The sequence below is a fragment of the Salvia splendens genome, chromosome 1 (genome assembly GCF_004379255.2).
Source record: "Salvia splendens isolate huo1 chromosome 1, SspV2, whole genome shotgun sequence".
Classification (NCBI taxonomy): Eukaryota; Viridiplantae; Streptophyta; class Magnoliopsida; order Lamiales; family Lamiaceae; genus Salvia; species Salvia splendens.
The window spans coordinates 1,462,446-1,482,906 of NC_056032.1; the positions used below are offsets into that span (position 1 = coordinate 1,462,446).

At 33.4% G+C, this 20,461-nt stretch overlaps 2 protein-coding genes across 2 annotated transcripts; one reads left to right on the top strand and one right to left on the bottom strand.

The window, feature by feature from the left end:
* Positions 1-122: 122 nt before the first annotated feature.
* On the bottom strand, positions 123-4,074 carry LOC121793430 (sialyltransferase-like protein 2). Its single transcript, XM_042191437.1, has 12 exons — positions 3,909-4,074; positions 3,759-3,832; positions 3,058-3,147; positions 2,815-2,892; positions 2,494-2,594; positions 1,795-1,987; positions 1,629-1,719; positions 1,494-1,558; positions 1,096-1,250; positions 932-1,013; positions 681-790; positions 123-557 (listed from the first exon to the last, which is right to left on the bottom strand). The coding sequence occupies exons 1-12, from the start codon at positions 3,994-3,996 to the stop codon at positions 362-364; spliced, it is 1,323 nt and encodes a 440-aa protein (XP_042047371.1). The 5' UTR covers positions 3,997-4,074; the 3' UTR covers positions 123-361.
* An 8,152-nt stretch (positions 4,075-12,226) lies between these two features.
* On the top strand, positions 12,227-17,254 carry LOC121807088 (synaptotagmin-2-like). Its single transcript, XM_042207288.1, has 12 exons — positions 12,227-12,695; positions 13,599-13,697; positions 13,805-13,855; positions 13,963-14,086; positions 15,012-15,130; positions 15,282-15,383; positions 15,611-15,685; positions 15,787-15,863; positions 15,954-16,200; positions 16,297-16,650; positions 16,742-16,873; positions 16,952-17,254. The coding sequence occupies exons 1-12, from the start codon at positions 12,585-12,587 to the stop codon at positions 17,081-17,083; spliced, it is 1,623 nt and encodes a 540-aa protein (XP_042063222.1). The 5' UTR covers positions 12,227-12,584; the 3' UTR covers positions 17,084-17,254.
* The last annotated feature ends 3,207 nt before the right edge of the window (positions 17,255-20,461 follow it).

The window sequence follows — 20,461 nt, forward strand, 5'->3', positions numbered from 1 at the left end:
TATTGGTCAAGAAAAATAATTCATTGTATGTTGATGGTGGAAAAAGAAGAGAAAAAAAATTATTGGCGGAAGCATAGAAACATTATTTACAGAAGGCCCCATTTCACAGATTGTAGATGGGATTGATAAATCTTTAATTTAATCGTTACCTTAATCAAATATGAAGGTCAAAATTAAAATTACAACGCCATGAATGAAATGACTATTCTACAACGAGTTCTATCTGACCAAAATTATACAGACATGAATTACTCTTCCATTACAGAACAAAGGATCATTCTAAAAGCTAAAAGAAGGATGACCTTTTTTTCTATCTCAATCAACAAAGTTGAAAAGTGTTGTGCAATTTCTCTTCTAAGTACTACCTGGATGGAACTGTGCAGAGCTGTCCGTGCCTAGGATGGTGTTCCAGAGGATACATTCTCGTACTTTTCACATATTTTTGATGCTCAACGGCAGCGTTTCTTGAGCTCAATACTTGGTTCGACTTGCCCCTAATTTGCTTTGCAATGATGGAGCATTTGGCTAAGGGATCTGAAGATCCAGCTCCAACTCTCCTACGAAACAAACATAGTTCTAATATAACACAAACAATGTTATGGCACACAGCACAGATTATTTACATGAACATAAGAAACCAGAGATATTCAGATTGTCATAATAAGGTGACAAGCAAATACCTTAACAACTTCTCTGATGCAATGCGGGCTGCTGTAATTAAGCTGCGGCTCGGTACTGACTTCACTATCCGATTTGGATCAGACCGCATTGGAGAGTGGATTTTGATATGCTGTAAAAGCTTAGAAGTATAGCATTTAGTACTGAAACTAAGTGAAGAAATATTTGTAAAGTATGTATTTTTGATGAGTAATATGTTTAGTTACGAGATGATAAATCTGATAGTCATTCATTACATATTGACACGACTTACACCAAGACATTCCATCATTTGATAGTATGCCCGACCATGCAGAGGGGTGTGCCCTTGTCGAGATTCTGAAAAATACCTAGTCCTGAGATGAACAATAGGCCCATTACTAGGTAAAGCATTATATAAAAATGTGACTCGTTCAGCACATATTCCAATATACGTACCATTCTTTATAACCAGGATCAACAGTAAAACCATACATATCAACAGTGTCACAAATGGAGAGAGCAAATTCAAGAGCCTTTAGCCCGGTGCCTTTTGCAGCTGAGCCAAATGATGCTCCTAGCATCAGATAAACTGGATTTAGTATGGGAACTTCCTACAAAAAAAGGAAAAGGTAACTTTAAAATAAGAGTATTGCATGTTTATCTGTCTATATTTCCAAATTGAATTCTATTTGAAGGGAACACAAATGGCTAAGTATAGAAATACTCGGACAAGAGATCTGAGGGAAACAACAATGATGGAAGGGGAAAACTATTCTTCAGTCAGAGAAAGGAAAATGCTGATCTCATAGAACGTACTTAACATACTAGAAGGAAAAACTCATAAAAGTACACACCCGGATCATCTTGTTCATGATATCATGAATTGTTGTTTTGACGATCAAGACCTCCTTTCCCTTGTCTGTGGGTATAAGATCATTAATATGATTGCTTATGAGATTAAGTTCACAAAATGTGAAATGTGTACATACCATACAACTCTGCGACTTTATCAAGAGCTTTTGCAGAACCCCTGTTGAGGAGGCGAAAGGTGCTTTTCGTACCAACATATTCTGTGAAATTCTGCACAAAAGAGAAATTTATAGGCAAGAGAAAGGCTAGTCTAGGTAAGATAAGACTGTTACACAGTATACGAACCTCTATAGGCGCTCCGTTCTCTCTGAAAACAGCATCATAGCTATCTATTTCATTTCCAAACTTGTTTCTTAGAAGATCACCTGAATTACCAATGACAGCACATCGGCTAAATTGCCTTGGCGTATAAGGAGGATTATCCGGAAGCACCAGTGAGAGTTTCTCCATGCACAGAGTTTTATTCTCGCATTGATTCCTGCAGCAAAGAAAATCAAAATTTGGTCCATATAGCCCTATCTTGAGAAAAATCAGTATTTGTATACCTATTTGTAGCAAAGAAGATCCAGAAGTTTTTCCAAAATTAAACTTTTACAGCTTCACTAAATAAGTATATACAAGGATAGACCAAAAAAGCCTTCTATATTGCATGATCTATAAGTTGATAATGTCTATAATATACATTGAAGTTTTAATTATAGATTATAAGGTATATACAACAGGGGTAAGTTAAACAAAACATACAAACAAGCTTGCTGTAAAAAGAGAACAGAGATGGTTTATTTTAGCATTTTGGAGGTTTCAAAGTTCAATTTGGTCTTCCAAGCCATCAGTCACTACAAACATCATAATCAATACCTAAGAAAATATTAAACTGCTACCACATATGAGCTTGCAACAGTAGTAATGACTCTGGCCTCATACGTGGGACTGCAGCTTGTAAAAGAGATTCTTATGCAGGACTTATGTATCAAAGCTACTTACAGTAGGGCTCCCTTATTGATCCTCCGCCAAGCATAATCTCTCCATCCATTTGGCAAAGCGTCAATGTATTCTCGAGTCAGAACAGTAGTACTATTCCGCACCTGCCAAAGTCCCTCACTGAACATAAATCAACTATGGTACAAGATAGTTCCCAGAGTTTATTGCAGAATGCAGATACAAGGTTAATTTTCGCAATGATGGAATGATATTAAAGTTACACAAGCTGCGTATTCAGAGACAAGTAGTTGTTTCATTCTGTTAACGAATAGAAGAGGAGTATTTAATGGAGTATAAATCTTGCACGGTACCAATAACACTAACCTGCTCCCATGTAGCCACTGCTTCGCAAAGATTGAAATCAAAAGTCAAGCCTTCAAGTTCTCCCGATTTCGGATCTTTCTGTTCAAAAATTTAACAACATCATTGGGGAAGCACGACAAAATGCATCCAGGAGCTGAAAATATTCACTCTCAGACTTTTAAAATTTGTAGTTGGGAAACAATAAATTTAAAAGTAATTCGAAGCAAACATGACTACAAGATACAGCAATCACTAAGAGAGTACCCATTTCGGGACAGTCTCACTGGGGAACTGCAGCGAAACCTCACAATCATCTCTACCCCTTACAGCTTGTAAACCTAAACCATTTGCACTCTGCAAGGCATCAAATGCACCAGATGAACTACATAATATACCAAGTAAAAGCTCAAACATTATTGTCATAGGAATTCAATGAGGGAAGCGATAATTTAGGTCAACACATTTCTCATATGGAATACACATCTAATAATCCAGGATAACATAACCAACCACGCCAGACAATTATCAAAACAATTACTATAATGTAGATCTTAGCTGAAGAATCCCAATCATATTGGTGATTCCATGGGATCTTTTATCACCAGAAATTAGTACCTAGTTGGAATCTATCACCACTAGGGAAATTATGCAAGGAAAGGCATTAGCCATCATTTGTTCCACTTTCAAATGAAAACATTCTAACCCTTGTTTATACAGCACCCTCGCAACCTATCTGGAATTACAATCTAAAACAGATAATTTCAGTAAAATTTAGTTTGGATTCGAAACTTTTCTAGTATTTCAAACTCAAACAAAGTTTTGATATAAACAAGAGGATTCAATTTTTGATGTATACATTCATTCTCCAACAAAAAAATACCTAGAATTAAACAGAATAAAGAGTATGCAAACTCGTTCACTCACTTCAGATATAAATAAAAGAGCAGAAACAACTCGGAACTGACCACACACTTGCCGAAATGACTCTGTAAAGATCTCAATGCCTCCAGATCATCACTGGAAAGACCAGGCGGCCGATCTGCACACACATTCTTACACTCAATTGCAAACAGATCGAAAATTTGAACGCGGACTGAAACAAACAAGTTGATTACCGAAATTGGAAACACCAGTGATGTAAACGAGAAGAGCTCCAATCCCAGAGGTTAAAGCAACCAAAAATGCTAGCTGCAACAGCCTCATCTAAACTTCGCAATTTCTCCAATAATATTTCTCCCAATTAGTCTGAGAGTGAAATAAGTAGAGTTTTGTTTATTTGGATCTGGATTAAGGAAACAGTAAATCATTTGTTTAAGATTATTCAAGTAGAAATGTTTTTATTATATATACATTACACTTTTCTTAACACAAAAAATAAGTCTATTTTACTTTAATTTTATATTTTCCCATGTAATTATTTAATGTTATCTATATATGAAATTTTCATATATTTTTTTTGTATACATATTTTACTAATCAAGTAGATAATTTTTTTTAATCTTGTGTTTTATTATTTTCTATTTTACTTTTAATTTTAATATTTTTCTTTTACGCACTTCCAACCCGCGCGGTCCGCCGGGGCAATACATCGAAAATGCATCAAGGGAACAAAATGCACTCAGGGATCCGTTGTGTTCACGTATTGACAAAATTGTCTTAAAAGTTTTTTTTTTGCCAGATTTCTCACCTTTCGAAGTCCAACCTCTTTCCAATTATAAGTAAAGCCTTAGGACTCATTCACACAGTATAATATTTTCAACCACCAGCATCCATTCAGTGTTATATGATACCAATGTCATTAGTTTCCTTATGTAAGATAAACTTTTGAACTAATACTGCAACCTTTTACGATAGGTAGTCAAAACATATCTAGGTTGTGAAATTGTTCTACAATTGTAATGAACTGACTATGTCACCTATTGTAATGACATGTTTCACTACTTAGTTTACAATGCTGAAAACTTAGACTAGTTTTGCTTAAATGCATTTTTATTTATGAAACAGACATATATCAATAAGTAAAATACGCAGTGTAATAAAACAATTCTCCTCATTAATGGATAAAAATTGATGTTTAGTTTTACATATACATAGCACTTGAAACATGCATTCCAGTATATAAATCCAACAACGCCTTCACGTTGTCGCCTCCGAACCCCTTGAGAAATAGTTGTGCAAAGAGAATGTGTGTGCGAGGAAAGGAAGGAAACTATGCACTAGTAATACACACACACACACACACACACATATATATATATATATATATATATATATATACTTTAGCAATGTTTGCAACAATAAGCTTAGGAAAACGACAACCACAGCGGCAGCAAGGCGCCAACACAACACAAAGGCGATCACAAACGCCATGACAGTGAGCTTCGTGTTTTGAACTAGTGTGGAAATGCAATCTGCTAGAGAGTTGCGTGCTAATGTTGCCTCACTAGCTAGTTGCCTAGCTTGGAGGCGAGGGTGCAACCGTTGTTATCATCCTGTCAAACTTGTCCAACTTGTTGGATTCGCGCATCATCTAGGCGTTTGAACGTCAACTAAAACCTAATGCACTTTTAAAAAAACAATAAACTAAGAGTGAACAATGCTATTTCAATATAGGGTATCGTATCCACAAAAACTTACACATGCATCTTGTACTATCTAGAAAGTCAAATTATGATACTTTGTTATAAATAAACAACTTGAATTTTATTTTATTTTTATTTTCAAATATTTTGCCTTTACGAATCAACAAGAAAACTCGAATTTTCGATACTCCATTTTTATTTCTCATCAAACAAATGACAGTATCATCTTCTACAAATCCTAGTTATTCCTGGCATGACAGTGAGAAACATCTCCGCTGGTAGTAGCATTAGTATCTTACAACGTCAACGTGTCCATTCTTCGATTATAATTATGTAGAATAATTAATTTGACTTTCTAGAAGGTTCGTCTGAATCCATTGGACCTCCGACGTGATTCAGAAAACTCGATTGATCTCTTATGACTTTCCATAGTCATAGCTACGTTACATTAAGAACAAAAACCAGTGATAATTAGTTCGCATCATATATCATCATCATCCATTTAAATACAAACCATGACAAAAGCAAATTACTCCATTAACATTAGTCGAAATTGCATCATATTTGGAAATACAAAAAGCACATAAAGATAATTAATTTATCTTCAGCAATAAAAACCAAATTGTCTAAAGCTGAAGCCCTAAATTACAAGGGAAGAATCATTGTGTTACACCCATTAAAAACACATGGGATCTCCACTATAACTCCCCAAACACAAACGTAATACTCATCAAGCTTAGCTTAATGAATTCCCACAACTTCTTAAAAAATATCAGCAGTGGACCAAAATCAAGCATATATAACTATTTCGAAAAAATCGAATTTGGAGTATTTTAGAAGGAAAAAAAAAAGATTTCTTGAATGAGATTTTTTTTTATTATGTGAAAAAAAAAAATCATTCAAAGAACCCTTCTAAAATCACCCCAAATTCGAAATTTGTCACTGCAGTCGAAGAAGGCGCCGCAGATCATCGGTGGCGCCGGCATCCAGGCCGGCAGCCGCCTTGCAGCTGAGCCTCGGCCACAGCGAGAAACTTGGCAGAGGCAGGCTGCTCGGCGGCGGAGAGAAGGTGAACACCGCCGAGCTAGAAAAAATGCCGGCCTGATCACCGACCTCCGCCGCCCTCAATCCGCCGCCGATCTCACACTTTCTCGCGTCGAATGAGATCAACGGCGCAGCGTCCTTGGATTTCTTCGGCGAGTTTTTGCCTTGCTTTTTTGGAGATTTTGATTTATTAGGGTTTCTAGATTTTTTGTCGGCGGTGGGGAGGGGTAGCAAGGGTGGTTGTGAGGATTGGCGGTGGAGAAACGGCGGCGGAGGCCGCAGAAGGCCGGAGGAGTTGAACCGGGATAGCCGGAATGCGTCGGAAGGGTTTGAAATGATTGGATTCTGATAGATTTTTTGGGGATTTTTTAGATGAGATTTGTATGGAGAGATTGATTTATGATCAAACGATGGATGCATCATAGCTGCATCCACATCTATCCGGATAAATTCAACAAAATGATCAAACAATAAGGATGAAGAGTTTTATTAATAGAAATGAACTAAAATTGAAGATCATCAGCTGCGTCTTATATAGAAGGCGAACTTCTCCAACGCCTGCTTTATTTTCATTATTAATTCAGCAGTGGCAATAATTAATTAATAGATAAAAATGTTTTTAATTCTAATTTAGTAATTAACCGACAGCAGCAGCAGCAGCAGCAGAAGGTCGGCTGAAGCAAGATTTCTGAATTTCGGAGGATTAATTAATTTTACATGGGCGGCAGCCGCCGAAGGCAGCGCAGCCGAGGGATTGTGGCAATCGCCGTTGTCGCGAGGAGGGCCGTTGATCTTCTTCCTCGGGCTCCTAGAAAGCGACGTGCGATGAGATCGCGGCCGTACACGTTTTAAATGAGAGTGATTTCCCTCACGTGGAGGGATTTGGGGTTAGGCAGCAAAGAATATTTTAATAAATGTAAATTGATTTTCATTTCCCATGCTACGTAACTTTGGGTGTATCAGTTAGAAAGTCAAATCAAGGAATAAAATTTCAAAGATTGGCTGGATAAATCATAAATCAATGTAACGCTAACAGGATTGGAAAAGATAATATTTAGAGGTTGTATGATATTTATTCAAAATCATGCGAGTCTACATCTAATTATAGTACTAGTAGTTAGTAAATTCTAATTTTGTTTAATGTATATTATCGATATTATTTATATTGCAGCCTGCACGTTACATGTTGTGAAAGGTGAGTGATCAATCGTTAACTCATCATTTAATTGCTAACTACACCTAATTTAAAACGATAGGACTTTAGAAATCTTGTGGTCTAAAATTTGCCACGTGTAATTTTCGTTTTTATTAATTAAATCGAAAAAGATAAAAAAAAACTACCAAATTAGGGTTTTAGATGAAAATGACAATAGAGTGTTTCGAAAATATCAACACAATGTTTTGAGAATGTTAACACATTGCTTATATTGACATTCTACATGTATTATATTGACATATTTTATATATTATGTTGACATTTGTTGTTGTACGAAAAAATTAAAATAATTTTAAAAAAAATTCAAACTTTGACATCAGAACATATGCAAGTGAGATCTCGTTAGAATCCTTATGAAATTATCTTTAATTTGATATATGTTGTGTGAAAACATAATTTAAATCGAGAAAGTTATATGCGTTTTAAAGTTATGGAATATTTTTCAAAAGTTAGTTATCACTAATTTATTGTAAATTGACCTTAATACCTTGACGTTTTTTTATTGTATTGACATTCCGAGATTAATGATCTATGCCCTTGATTTAAATATATAATGACTATTATTTAATTATAGTTAACAATTAAGTATTGAGTTAGGAATATAACACTCCCCTATTGCGAAATTACCAAGATTAACTATAAATCATATTTTATGCAGAATCTACAATGATTATCATTTTTAGGACTATGATTACTGATTCAACAAAATCCATTGGTTAAAAATAAACCATATTACGTTAATATTTCGTGCAAATATATATTCATCTAGTCAAAATAAGAGGGGGGGGGGAATCAACGTTGCATCATTGCATGCATGCAAGTACTAGAAATTTTGGATATGGGAAAAGGTCCAAGTATAAACTGGTTGGTCCATTAATATTTTATTTTAGACAATGACTTGAAAATAATGAACATTAATTTTCCCTATAGAAGAGGGTGGTGGGATAAATTTACAGCCACTACTCTAGTACATGTGATGCAATGCCACAATAATACATAGCCATATTATTATTGTGTTTGAAAGGGTCTGGTCTCGAATCATATACTACTACAAATATTCAAAACTATTTAGATGTCGTTAAGTATTATCATATGATAATCAATTTAAGCTTAAATTGTGATATATTTTAGTTGAAATGAGTTGCTAGGACTAATTATAGTATATGATTATCCATCTAAAATTAAGTTGTTAAAATCAATCTCTTAAATTAAACACAAAATACAGGGATATTTCTTTCCGTAAGTGTACTGGGCTTTTTTTAAATTCCGACTTTGGGAGAGACGCATGACCCTCATGCGTCACCCGTTAATGAAACGCATGACCGTGATGCGTTTTAGGGTAAGACGCATGAGCGTAATGCGTCTTTCAATTTTTTGTATTTTAATTGAAAGACGCATGAGGGACATGCGTTTTAGGCTAAAACGCATGACCCACATGCATCTCTCTTGTAAACAACTGTAGCTTAGTGATAAGAATTCCATGTTGTGTCTGTGGAGACTTGGGTTCGAATCCCAGCTGCCACACTACATTTTTTTTATTAATTACTAGTACAAAATACTATTTAAGCTAATTCTGAGTCAGTATTTTTGATTTTGTAAACAATTGAATTGATATTCTTTCATCCGATGAATTTGTTCATTTCATCTCCCTGGAGAAAAAAATGAAAAAATAGTAACGTAAGAGTCTGCAAAGAAAAATATTGAAGAAATATAGTTATAGCTATAATTGGTGCTTATGGTTTAGCTATACGGATTTGGATCTCCTGCGGTGCACAGCACTGCTGTGCACCTCACAAAATACTTTTTTAATAATAAAAAAAAATATTTTTTTATTGTTTTGTGAGGTGCACAGCAGTGCTGTGCACCGCAGGGGATCCAAATCCTTAGCTATACTGCTAATGTTCAGCAGTGAAGAGTGCTCTGATGCTTCACAGTGTGGAAGCGATAGTGATGAGATGGGTGATAAAGTGGAATCAAGGAAGGAAGCTGCTCCCAAAATAAACATTAAGAAATCGGTACAGCCAAAGAAACGTAAATCCTCTGAAAATGCACATGTCTTTCCCAAGAAACGTAAATCCTCTGAAAGGTACATCCTCTGAAAAATCAGCTCTTGTTTATGGGAAACGCGTAGAGAATCTGAAATCAATAATTTATTTGATGACCGTTTTGAATTGTTACTAATTACAATTTTTAAATAGTATTTTGTATTAGTAATTAATAAAAAAATGTAGTGTGGCCGCTGGGATTCGAATCCAAGTCTCCACAGACACAACATGGAATTCTTACCACTAAGCTACAGCTGTTTACAAGAGAGACGCATGTGGGTCATGCGTTTTAGCCTAAGACGCATGTTCCTCATGCGTCTTTCAATTAAAATACAAAAAAATTGAAACACGCATTACGCTCATGCGCCTTACCCTAAAACGCATCACGGTCATGCGTTTCATTAACGGGTGACGCATGAGGGTCATGCGTCTCTCCCAAAGCCGGAATTTAAAAAAAGCCCAGTACACTTGCGGAATCTAAGTTTTAATCTAGAACAAAAAAAGAAATATCCCACAAAATACATATTTAATTTTAAGATATAGTCTTGGGTCGAAAATTTAGTCACGTGACAAATAGCTGATCAAAATGATTAACTTGCAAAGATATTCCCAAACTTTTGGCTGGTTTTTGGTTTTCCAACACGACTTATAAATTGCGTTTCAATAAGATTTTATTATTTTCTCATTTATAGCAAAGTAATCAATTAGATTCCGAATTTTCCAACAATGAAAAAACGGCGTGACATGATGATTTCTAGGACAGTTCCTCAATTAAATCATAAAATATTTGGCTGGTACCAAAAATGTCCTGGACTTCTAATAATATCAATAAAATAATCTATTAACATTGTACAAGAAATGTCACCACTATTATAGTTATGCAATATTATAATAATAATAATATATTATTATTATTAATAATAATGTGATATACTATTCAATCAATCTCAACGATACGGAGCGAGTATATATTTTCTAAAAGTATCTTGTGCACACATAATTAATATAAATAGGCATAAAATTTCTTTAAAGTTTTTAAGTTGTAGTTTTAAGAATATCATATATTCGGAGTAGTTTATAGTAGTAATTTATATTGCGTATTTCATTTAAATTATTAAAATATTTAAGTATATATTAAGATAATTTACAGTTGGACTAAATCAAAACAATTAACCCTATTATAACTTAATTTAATTAATTAGTTAAAATGGCCTATGATAAAATATAACTTTAAATGATAAACCCAACATTATTAACTATTACTATATTAGTTTATTTTAATCATTGAGTATTTCAAACAAAATAAAACAAAATAAGATCTTACTGTCTATAATTTTGATATAGTATAGTTTTAAAATCATATTAATGAATAAACTATTTCAATATTTTGAATAAAATATTAAACCAAAAAAAATTACTAATAAATGATAGTAAAACCAAAATTATTAACTATTTTTAATTAATTTTAATCATCACTATTTCAAATAAAAACTACTCCGTACTAGTATAATTCTGGTTAGGCAATCAAATTGATATATGAAGGCCTATGGGAAACATTATTGTATAACAAATATTGATTCATGAGGCCCAATATTATAGCTATAAGCCTATGAGTACATCCTTAAACGAGTGGTCAGGGAATTGATAATTAAATAATTTTAAATTCTTGGGCCATCTATCTTATTTATCAAAATGTCTACAAATTAGCGTGAAAAATAGTTATTGAATCCATCGTTGAATACCCCTAAAAAAAGAAAATTATAAACCGGAAACTATACAATATGTAGAAGACACTCATTGTTCAATTTATGTCACACTATTATGGGGTATTGTAATCCTTATGTTTTTTTTTTTGTTAAATGACATTACATATATCTCCTTCAAATAAATGGCATTACATATCACTTAAAAAATTTAAAATGATCGAGTTATTCGTAACATGGCATAACTCTAGTTTTGTTAGTTTTTTAGATGATTTGTGTATTTTACTACAATTATCAATAGCTTTGATTTTTTTATTAATTTTAAAAAATAGATTGTATATTATAATTCAATATATTTTATTAAATTAACACCAATTTAAGATCCGACAATAATCAAATAAATCACCGTAGAGGTCAAATTATAATAAGTCCCGCATTTTCTGAAAACTAAACTGTAGATGGTGAAGTTTGTAATTTTCGAAATTATCTCATCCATTTTCATGATATTATTGCTATGTTAGGAAGATAACTTGGTGAAAATCAGTTGTTATATCATTCATTGCATATCTTGGTATGAGATAATTGTAAAAATTGTAAACTTTATGATTCAATTTTTGAAAAGTGAGGGATAAAAATGAACTGGATTATATTTTGTGATTTGATGGGATATGATTTATTTGACTATATCCCTCTCTAAATATGAATAATAAATTTTCATTTGTCCAAAAATAATGAAAGTGTGACATTATTGTTGGCCAAAGGCATGGGTGGGGGCCGTTACCGTTGTCTGCCGACATGCAAAAGCCGTTACAAGTGGATCCAAAACAGGGTCGTTGAATTCAATGCACAGATATTTCTCTCCGGCATTAAAATTTCTCTCATTTCTCGCCTCATAATCGTATCATCACATCAACTTGCTATGTGGATTCCATCCCCCACACGTTTTCCAACATCTTTTTGTTCCGCACTCATTCTTGTTTGGATCTGTGATCAGTGATGTAGGAGGTCGATTCAGCTTCCTGTTTCAATTTTGTCCTTTTTTCTGTGGGGGCGGGGGACCATTCTGCTGTGTGTCGTTCTTCAAGTCGAGTCGACGCCTCTTTTGTTGAGCTTGATTCCTCAATTGATTTGTGTTGTCTCTTGATTGATCAGTGATTGAATTGTTGGGGTGAATTTGCCGTTTTTTGGAAGAGATTGGATTATGGGTATCATAAGCACGATTTTGGGGGTTTTTGGGTTCGGGATAGGAATCGGCATTGGGGTTGTGATTGGATACTTTCTGTTTATCTATAGTCAACCAACTGACGTCAAGGTCTGTTTCCTTCTTCTTTTCTGTATATTTGAACATGATTATGTGTATGTTTGTAGCAGCATTTTGTTTTTTGAGGAATTGTGTGTTGTGAAATGCGTTGCCTTTTGCATTCTGATTCTTTGTTTGTTGAGCTCACTTTTAGATTTTTTTTGCTTCATTAGGAACCAAGGGAATTCTCCATTAGCTGCATTGGTTATTTATTTAGTGAAAAAAATCCCCTTTTGTAGGATATTTGTATGCTGGTCTGGATCTAGAGCAGACTCTGTACTCACGTGTTAATGTTTTTTTAACATTGTTTGGAATTAGAATTAGCTTATGTGGTTGAGGCATAAGGTTTTGCACAAATCTATGGCCATTCAAATAACATTGAGTTAAGAAAAGCATTTATGCTGTTTTAAAAGATAACTAAAAGTTACTACCATACTTAGATGGAGGAATCACAAGTCGAAGATGCGTAAAATAACCCTGTTGACTTCAGATTTGGAGCTGCTGCTTTGCTTAAGTTTGCTGTAAATATCTGTCTTATTTGGCTTTAGTCTGACTTCTTTGTTATGTATTTTATTGTATACTCTTAAATGGAATCTAATTCTTGTGCAAAAAGTGACTTGGTGAACTATGTAAGAATTGAAAAGGACTCAACTGGTAAACACCTTGTAATTTGAAGGAAAACTAAAGAATTATGTCGAGCTTTTAGATACAGACTGTGGATAGTTCGGCTTTAAGCTTCTGCATTGAAGGGACTTCAATATTGTTTAAATTTTCATTGCTTATATTTTAGAAGGATAAAATAAGAATTTAGCTGATTTTGTGGTGCATAACTCAACATTTGGTGGAATTCATATCTCACACAACGAGGGATACAAAAAAGTTCATTTACATGTTTTCCAAATGCACAATTGGCAGGATCCTGAAATGCGTCCATTACTTGAGAAAGATTCTAAAAGCCTTGAACAGCTTCTTCCAGAGATACCTTTCTGGATTAAAAATCCAGATTATGAGCGGGTGAGTTCCAATTTCTTTGGTCTGGCAAAGATCTTATTACTTGAATAAAATCATAAATAACTTCTACCTACTCATCATTCAACGTTTGAAGTTGCATCTCTCTGCAGATGGATTGGTTGAACAAATTCATTGAATATATGTGGCCTAGTTTGGACAAGGTATGTTTCTTAACAAATTCATGGAATTAGGCAGCTCAACTGATAGTTTGTAAAGTGCTTTAGCTTTTAATTTTTGCTTCTGAATATTGACATTGTAAGTCCTTCAGGCGATCTGCAAGATGGTAAAGTCAATAGCAGGACCTATCATAGCTGAGCAAATTCCCAAGTACAAAGTCGATTCAGTTGACTTTGAGACACTAACTTTGGGCTGCTTACCACCTACATTTCAAGGTTTTGCTATTATCTTTATTTTCTACTTATGTCTTCATCTAATTTTAAATATTAATGTTTGTTTTACAAATATGCTTGGCAAATTTTGCCTAAGTTAGATATATACAATACGAAAGCAAACTAATGTGCTCTTTTCATGTTTAGATAAAAGAATATTTGCCATTAGTTGCTTCTTTTTGGGATTAAAACTATTATAATTACAGCCTTACATAACTTATAGGTTGTGGTCTTTCTGGACAATCTACATAGTCATATCTTACATGAGTATAATATTCCTAGATGTAGAAGGTACAGGAAATTAATCGTAAACATTAGCATCTTCTTTTTGGGATGAAAACTATTATGACCTATGATTAAAGCCTTGCATAACTTATAAGTTGAGTTCTTTCTGAACAATCTTCATATTCATATATTACATGAGCATGATTTTCCTAGATCTAAAAGGTCCAGGGAATTTTTATTTTTACTGGTAATTTGTATTTAAAAGGATCAACGAATAGAACAGATGTAGCTGATAGAAGATATCAGAGCAAGGCTCATATTGATGTTATAGCTGTTCTTCCAAGATGTCATTTTCTTGATCCTCTAGCTAGGATGGCAATGACCAGTTTTTTTGTCCTGGCCATTCCCCCCTCCCATGAGGCGCAAAACTAGAGAAGCGATTTGTAGCATCTGGAAATAGTCAGTTTTGAAAGAAATAAATCCTTTTTTTATCATGCCCTTTATGTTCTCATCCTTTCATCTTCCCTTTGTCAATACTTGATCTAACATGTAGCCAACTCATTCCATACCAATAAAATTGATTGGTTTATGAGAATATAAATATATGTATTTGGTTTCGTAGTGATTGCCCTTCCTTTGTCATCTTTCTCCATCCTGTACATTGTTTCTTGCTTTTTAATGTGTAATTACCATATGATGCCAGGAATGAAAGTCTACAACACTGAGGAAAAAGAATTGATTATGGAACTAGGCTTGAAGTGGGCAGCTAACCCCAATATCCTAGTTGCTGCAAAAGCATTTGGTCTGAGAGCTACCGTCCAGGTACCTTTTCTAGATGGTTGTCACAAACTGATACATCAAGAATAGTCTCTCCTTTTTCTATACATGTTTTTTCATCTTCAGCTTCTTTAGATATATCTGTCTCTCTAAACAATTTTCATGTCTGAGTATTATGCTTCGTTTTTTGGAGTAGGTGGTTGACTTGCAAGTATTTGCTTGCCCACGCATCACATTGAAGCCATTGGTTCCAACCTTTCCTTGTTTTGCTAACATACACGTTTCTTTAATGGAGAAGGTGTGTATTGGCCACTTCGTTCATCTTATGTTGCTTAACTGTTGTTTTATAGAACTTGGGTATATTTTTTGAAAAAAGTTGGGATAGATGCATCTGCTTTTTTTTTGAACTCATATTCAAACTACAGAAAATTGCTAGAGATAACTATATGCTTTTGGCTGGAAATCATGAATATAGGCTGTAACATTCTCAACCTTTTTCTTTTTTTTTTTATTTCTCTCTTGTAGCCTCATGTCGATTTTGGAGTGAAGCTGCTAGGTGCCGATGCTATGTCCATACCTGGAGTCTACAGGCTCGTGCAGGTATTTGTTTTTAATGAACGTGAAGAGCTTATGAGGTTTTTGGCTCAGTGATTTTCTTCGGTTCGTTGGTTTTTGATGTTCTAGATTTTATTCTTATTCAGGAACTTATCAAAGATCAGGTTGCAAATATGTATTTGTGGCCGAAACGACTTGAAGTTCAGATAATGGACCCCTCTAAGTAAGTTTAGATGCTTTTTTTAACACATTTTAATATCCAACTGAAGGAAGTCCACAATTTCTGATCATACTTTGATTTCACATTGGCCAGAGCAATGAAGAAACCAGTTGGAATTCTGAATGTGAAAGTTGTCAAAGCGATGAAACTAAAGAAGAAAGATCTCTTAGGTGCATCCGATCCTTATGTCAAGCTACGCCTCAGAGACGACAACCTTCCATCTAAGAAAACAACTGTAAAACACAAAAATCTGAATCCGGAATGGAATGAGGAATTCACATTTGTGATAAAGGACCCCGAAACACAAGTTTTAGAGCTAGACGTCTACGACTGGGAACAGGTTCTAGTTGATCTCACTGCATTCTGGCCTTATTGATTTGGCTGCACAACAATATGATTGAGGATTCTGTCCTTATCTTTTAGAATATGTTCGCAGGTCGGAACACATGACAAAATGGGGCTGAACATAGTCGAACTAAAAAATCTGACCCCAGAGGAGCCAAAAACCCTGACACTCGATCTTCTAAAAAATCTGAATCCAAACGATGCTCAGAATGAAAAGTCGCGAGGGCAGATGGTAGTTGAAGTCAATTACAAACCTTTCAAGGATCACCAGATGCCAACAAATGTCGAGGATGCAGATGATGCAGTGCAGAAGGCTCCGGAAGGAACTCCTGATGGTGGCGGTCTGCTGGTCATCATAGTCCACGAAGCTCAAGATTTGGAAGGGAAGAACCACACAAATCCATCCGTACGTTTGCTGTTCCGCGGGGAGGAACGAAAAACTAAGGTGATCCAACACTTCAACATCTCACACTTCCTTTGCCAAAATGAACTTATTTTTCAATCATTGATTCATTCCATCGGTCCAATTGATGCAGGTTGTGAAGAAAAATAGAGATCCAAGATGGGCAGAGGAGTTCCAGTTCACGCTTGATGAGCCCCCGACCAATGACAGGGTTCATGTCGAGGTCATTAGTACTTCGAAGAGGATGGGTCTGCTACATCCCAAGGTACGTCTGTCTCATTTCATCAATACATGTCTCTGATTCAGATAATCGAACTAAGCTTGATCATTTTCTTGAATGTAGGAAACACTGGGCTATGTCGATATATATCTATCCGACGTTGTGAGCAACAAACGGATCAACGAGAGGTACCACCTTATCGACTCCAAGAATGGTCGCCTGCAGATTGAGATGCAGTGGAGAACTGCTGGTTAGAACATTTTTTTTCTTCTTTTCAGTTTCTGAACTCTGGACATTGCTCTCTTAGCAATGGATATTGTTTTGTGAAAATTGTAATATTGAAATTTAGAACACTCTGAACTCATCCTACAACGTTTCTGTAATGATCAGTTTACTATGATTGACAATAAAAAAAATGTACTTCTACTTTGCTGGAACAGCATAGAAATTGAATGAACTAGTTTTGTACTAACTCTTAAACAGAAGAAAGCAACCAATTTATGCTATATTTTCATCATATAGAAGTTTATAATAGTTTTTCTCATCACCAAAAGTAAGAATTTTCATTTAATAATTTTAAGAAATGAGGTCTATATCTAATTAGTAAATTGTAATGATCAGTTTATAGCCTCTTGTTTTATTATAAATTTTGTTTTTTAACATCCTAGATCAGATCTTGAAGGTTATTGAAATAGAACAGAGAGAATATTTATTTAATTATCTCAACCGTGCTATGCACAGCACATTATATTTTCATCCAAAATTTATATAATTCCAAATAATTATGTAGCACGAATATTAAATGACATATCATTTATCATAATTAATCCATAAATATTACATATCTAATACTACAAAAACTAAACTGCAAACACACATCAACAATATATAATTAAAAATAAATATAATTCAATAATGAAACACTATTACCAATAAATGAAAAAAAAACAATTAAAAACTTATAATGAAAATTATTAAATGTTGAATAATATACTTTGTATATAAACACGTAAACTGACATTACTAAACTAATTAAAACAGTCATAAATTTAAAAACATTAATTATACTCTCAATCTGTTAAATTTTGGAATTGAATGATTACATATAAAATTGTAAGGTTGGCAGATTTTAGGAATATTTTTCTTATATATTTATTTAATTATATATATCTTATTTGATTACATTCTGAATATATATTTTAATTAATTTTGTACTCCTTATTTACTAGTATAATACTATTAGTACGAAATATATGGGATGGGATGGGATGGGATGTGATGAGATGAGGTGAGGTGAGTCCTCGGGATAGGATCTGAATATTTAAAATGTGATAAGATTAATTTTTTAAGAGTAAAGGCCAAAATTGGTCCTGAACATATAGTCATTTTACGATTTTGGTCCTAAACATTATCTTTTGGATTTTTTGGTCCTGCACATATGGACATTTGATCATTTTGGTCCTGCACATATGGAAATTTGATCATTTTGGTCCCCCGTCAACATTTTCGTTAAAAACTAACGGTCAACATTATCTTTTGGATTTTTTGGTCCTGCACATATGGATATTTGATCATTTTGGTCCTGCACATATGGAATTTTGATCATTTTGGTCCTCCGTCAATATTTTCGTTAAAAACTAACGGTCAACGGCCGATTTTTGACTAAAACAATGGGTTGGGTCGGGTCGTGTTTGGGTCGGGTTTGGGTTACACGTTAAGAAAAAAAATAATTATTTTTTATTAATTAAAAAATTATAAAACTTTAATTTTTAGTTATTTTGTTGATTAAAAATATTATAACGACTAAAACATGATGTTATTATACGCTTTAAACATGATATTACACAATAAAATAAAAAATTACCAAATTAAAATAATCATTTTTAATCAAAATAATAAAATTAAAGTATATTAATATTAAATCTATATAATAAAATTAAATAATTAAAAATTATTTTTAATAAAATCTAAGCATAATATTTTCTTCAAATTCATGAAAAAATTAATTAAAAAATACTATACTTTAATTTTATTAATTAAAAAATATTAATTATTTTTTTAAGAATATTATGCTTAGATTTTAACGAAAATATTATGCTTAGATTTTAAGAAAATATTATTTTTTTCTTAACGTATAACCCAAACCCGACCCAAACACGACCCGACCCAACCCATTGTTTTAGTCAAAAATCGGCCGTTGACCGTTAGTTTTTAACGAAAATGTTGACGGAGGACCAAAATGATCAAAATTCCATATGTACAGGACCAAAATGATCAAATGTCCATATGTGCAGGACCAAAAAATCCAAAAGATAATGTTGACCGTTAGTTTTTAACGGAAATATTGACGGAGGACCAAAATGATCAAATGTCCATATGTGCAGGACCAAAAAATCCAAAAGATAATGTTTAGGACCAAAATCGCAAAATGGCTATATGTTCAGGACCAATTTTGTCCTTTACTCATTTTTGAAATGTATATTATTTGATGAGGTGAGGTGAGTCCCATAGCAAGAATGAATTTCCATCAATTCTTCAAGCTTCTTTGCTTGGTATAACTCAATTATTTTGTAGAACAAAGTCGAGTCAAATTTCGTATTTCCGTTTCAGTAAATTATTCTTGTACTAGTCAAATTTATAGAAAACGGGTAGCTTTTTGTAAACTTAGTGAATTTAATCCAATATTATTTGGTATAAATTAAATTAATAACAAATGAGTTACAAATTGTTTGACCTTTCACGTTTTAATCTATTAGTAATAAAAAAGAATTTGAATCAATTGATTTTGTATTGCTGCTGCCGATTTGTGTACAATTGCACCATAATAATGGAAAACTTATTTTCTCTAATTATTATGCAATCAATTGTAGTAAAAGAATTCTAAATGGGTGTGCACATTTTATTTTCTTGTAAAAGATTCAAATTCACTAGTAAATCACAATTTTAATTATCACCAAGATGAATGCACACAATACAAGCAAAACTAAGCAACTAATTCATCATAGAGACAGCACAAACAATAACCAATTTGAAACTGATACACAATATCGAATTTAAAACTGATACATTTAATTATGTGAAAAATATGAATTAACCATTTTATATTTAAAATTGAATCATTTAAACTCTCTCTATATATACTCCATTTTTTCAGAAAAGGGTTGTTTTTAGTTTAAGTTTTAATATCGCCCGCTTAGTAAAAACAAACAAAAAAAAGTTAGGATTCAGCTAAAATATAAATACGTGGAAAATAATACTGTACATTATATTTGTAAAATGGAAAAATGACTCTGACCGTGAGACTAAAAAATAAAGCAAATTTACATCACACAAACCAAAAAAATCCTAAAGAATGTATAATTACCACTTCTCCTTATAAGATTTAAGATATTGTTTATCAAAAGCTATAATTTAAGATTGCACTGGTGAGACACTTCATAGTCGAGCTCATTTGTTGCAATATAGTGACCTTATACACTAAAAACTCAAACCTTGAAACCTAAATCCTAACCCCTTAACTTTAAAATATACCCATCATGACCAACAAATGAGCCAAATATCAATAAAATTCTCCCTCCGTCCTAGTTAAAAATTTTAGCATTGTACAAAATAATTTAAAAATTAAATAAATTC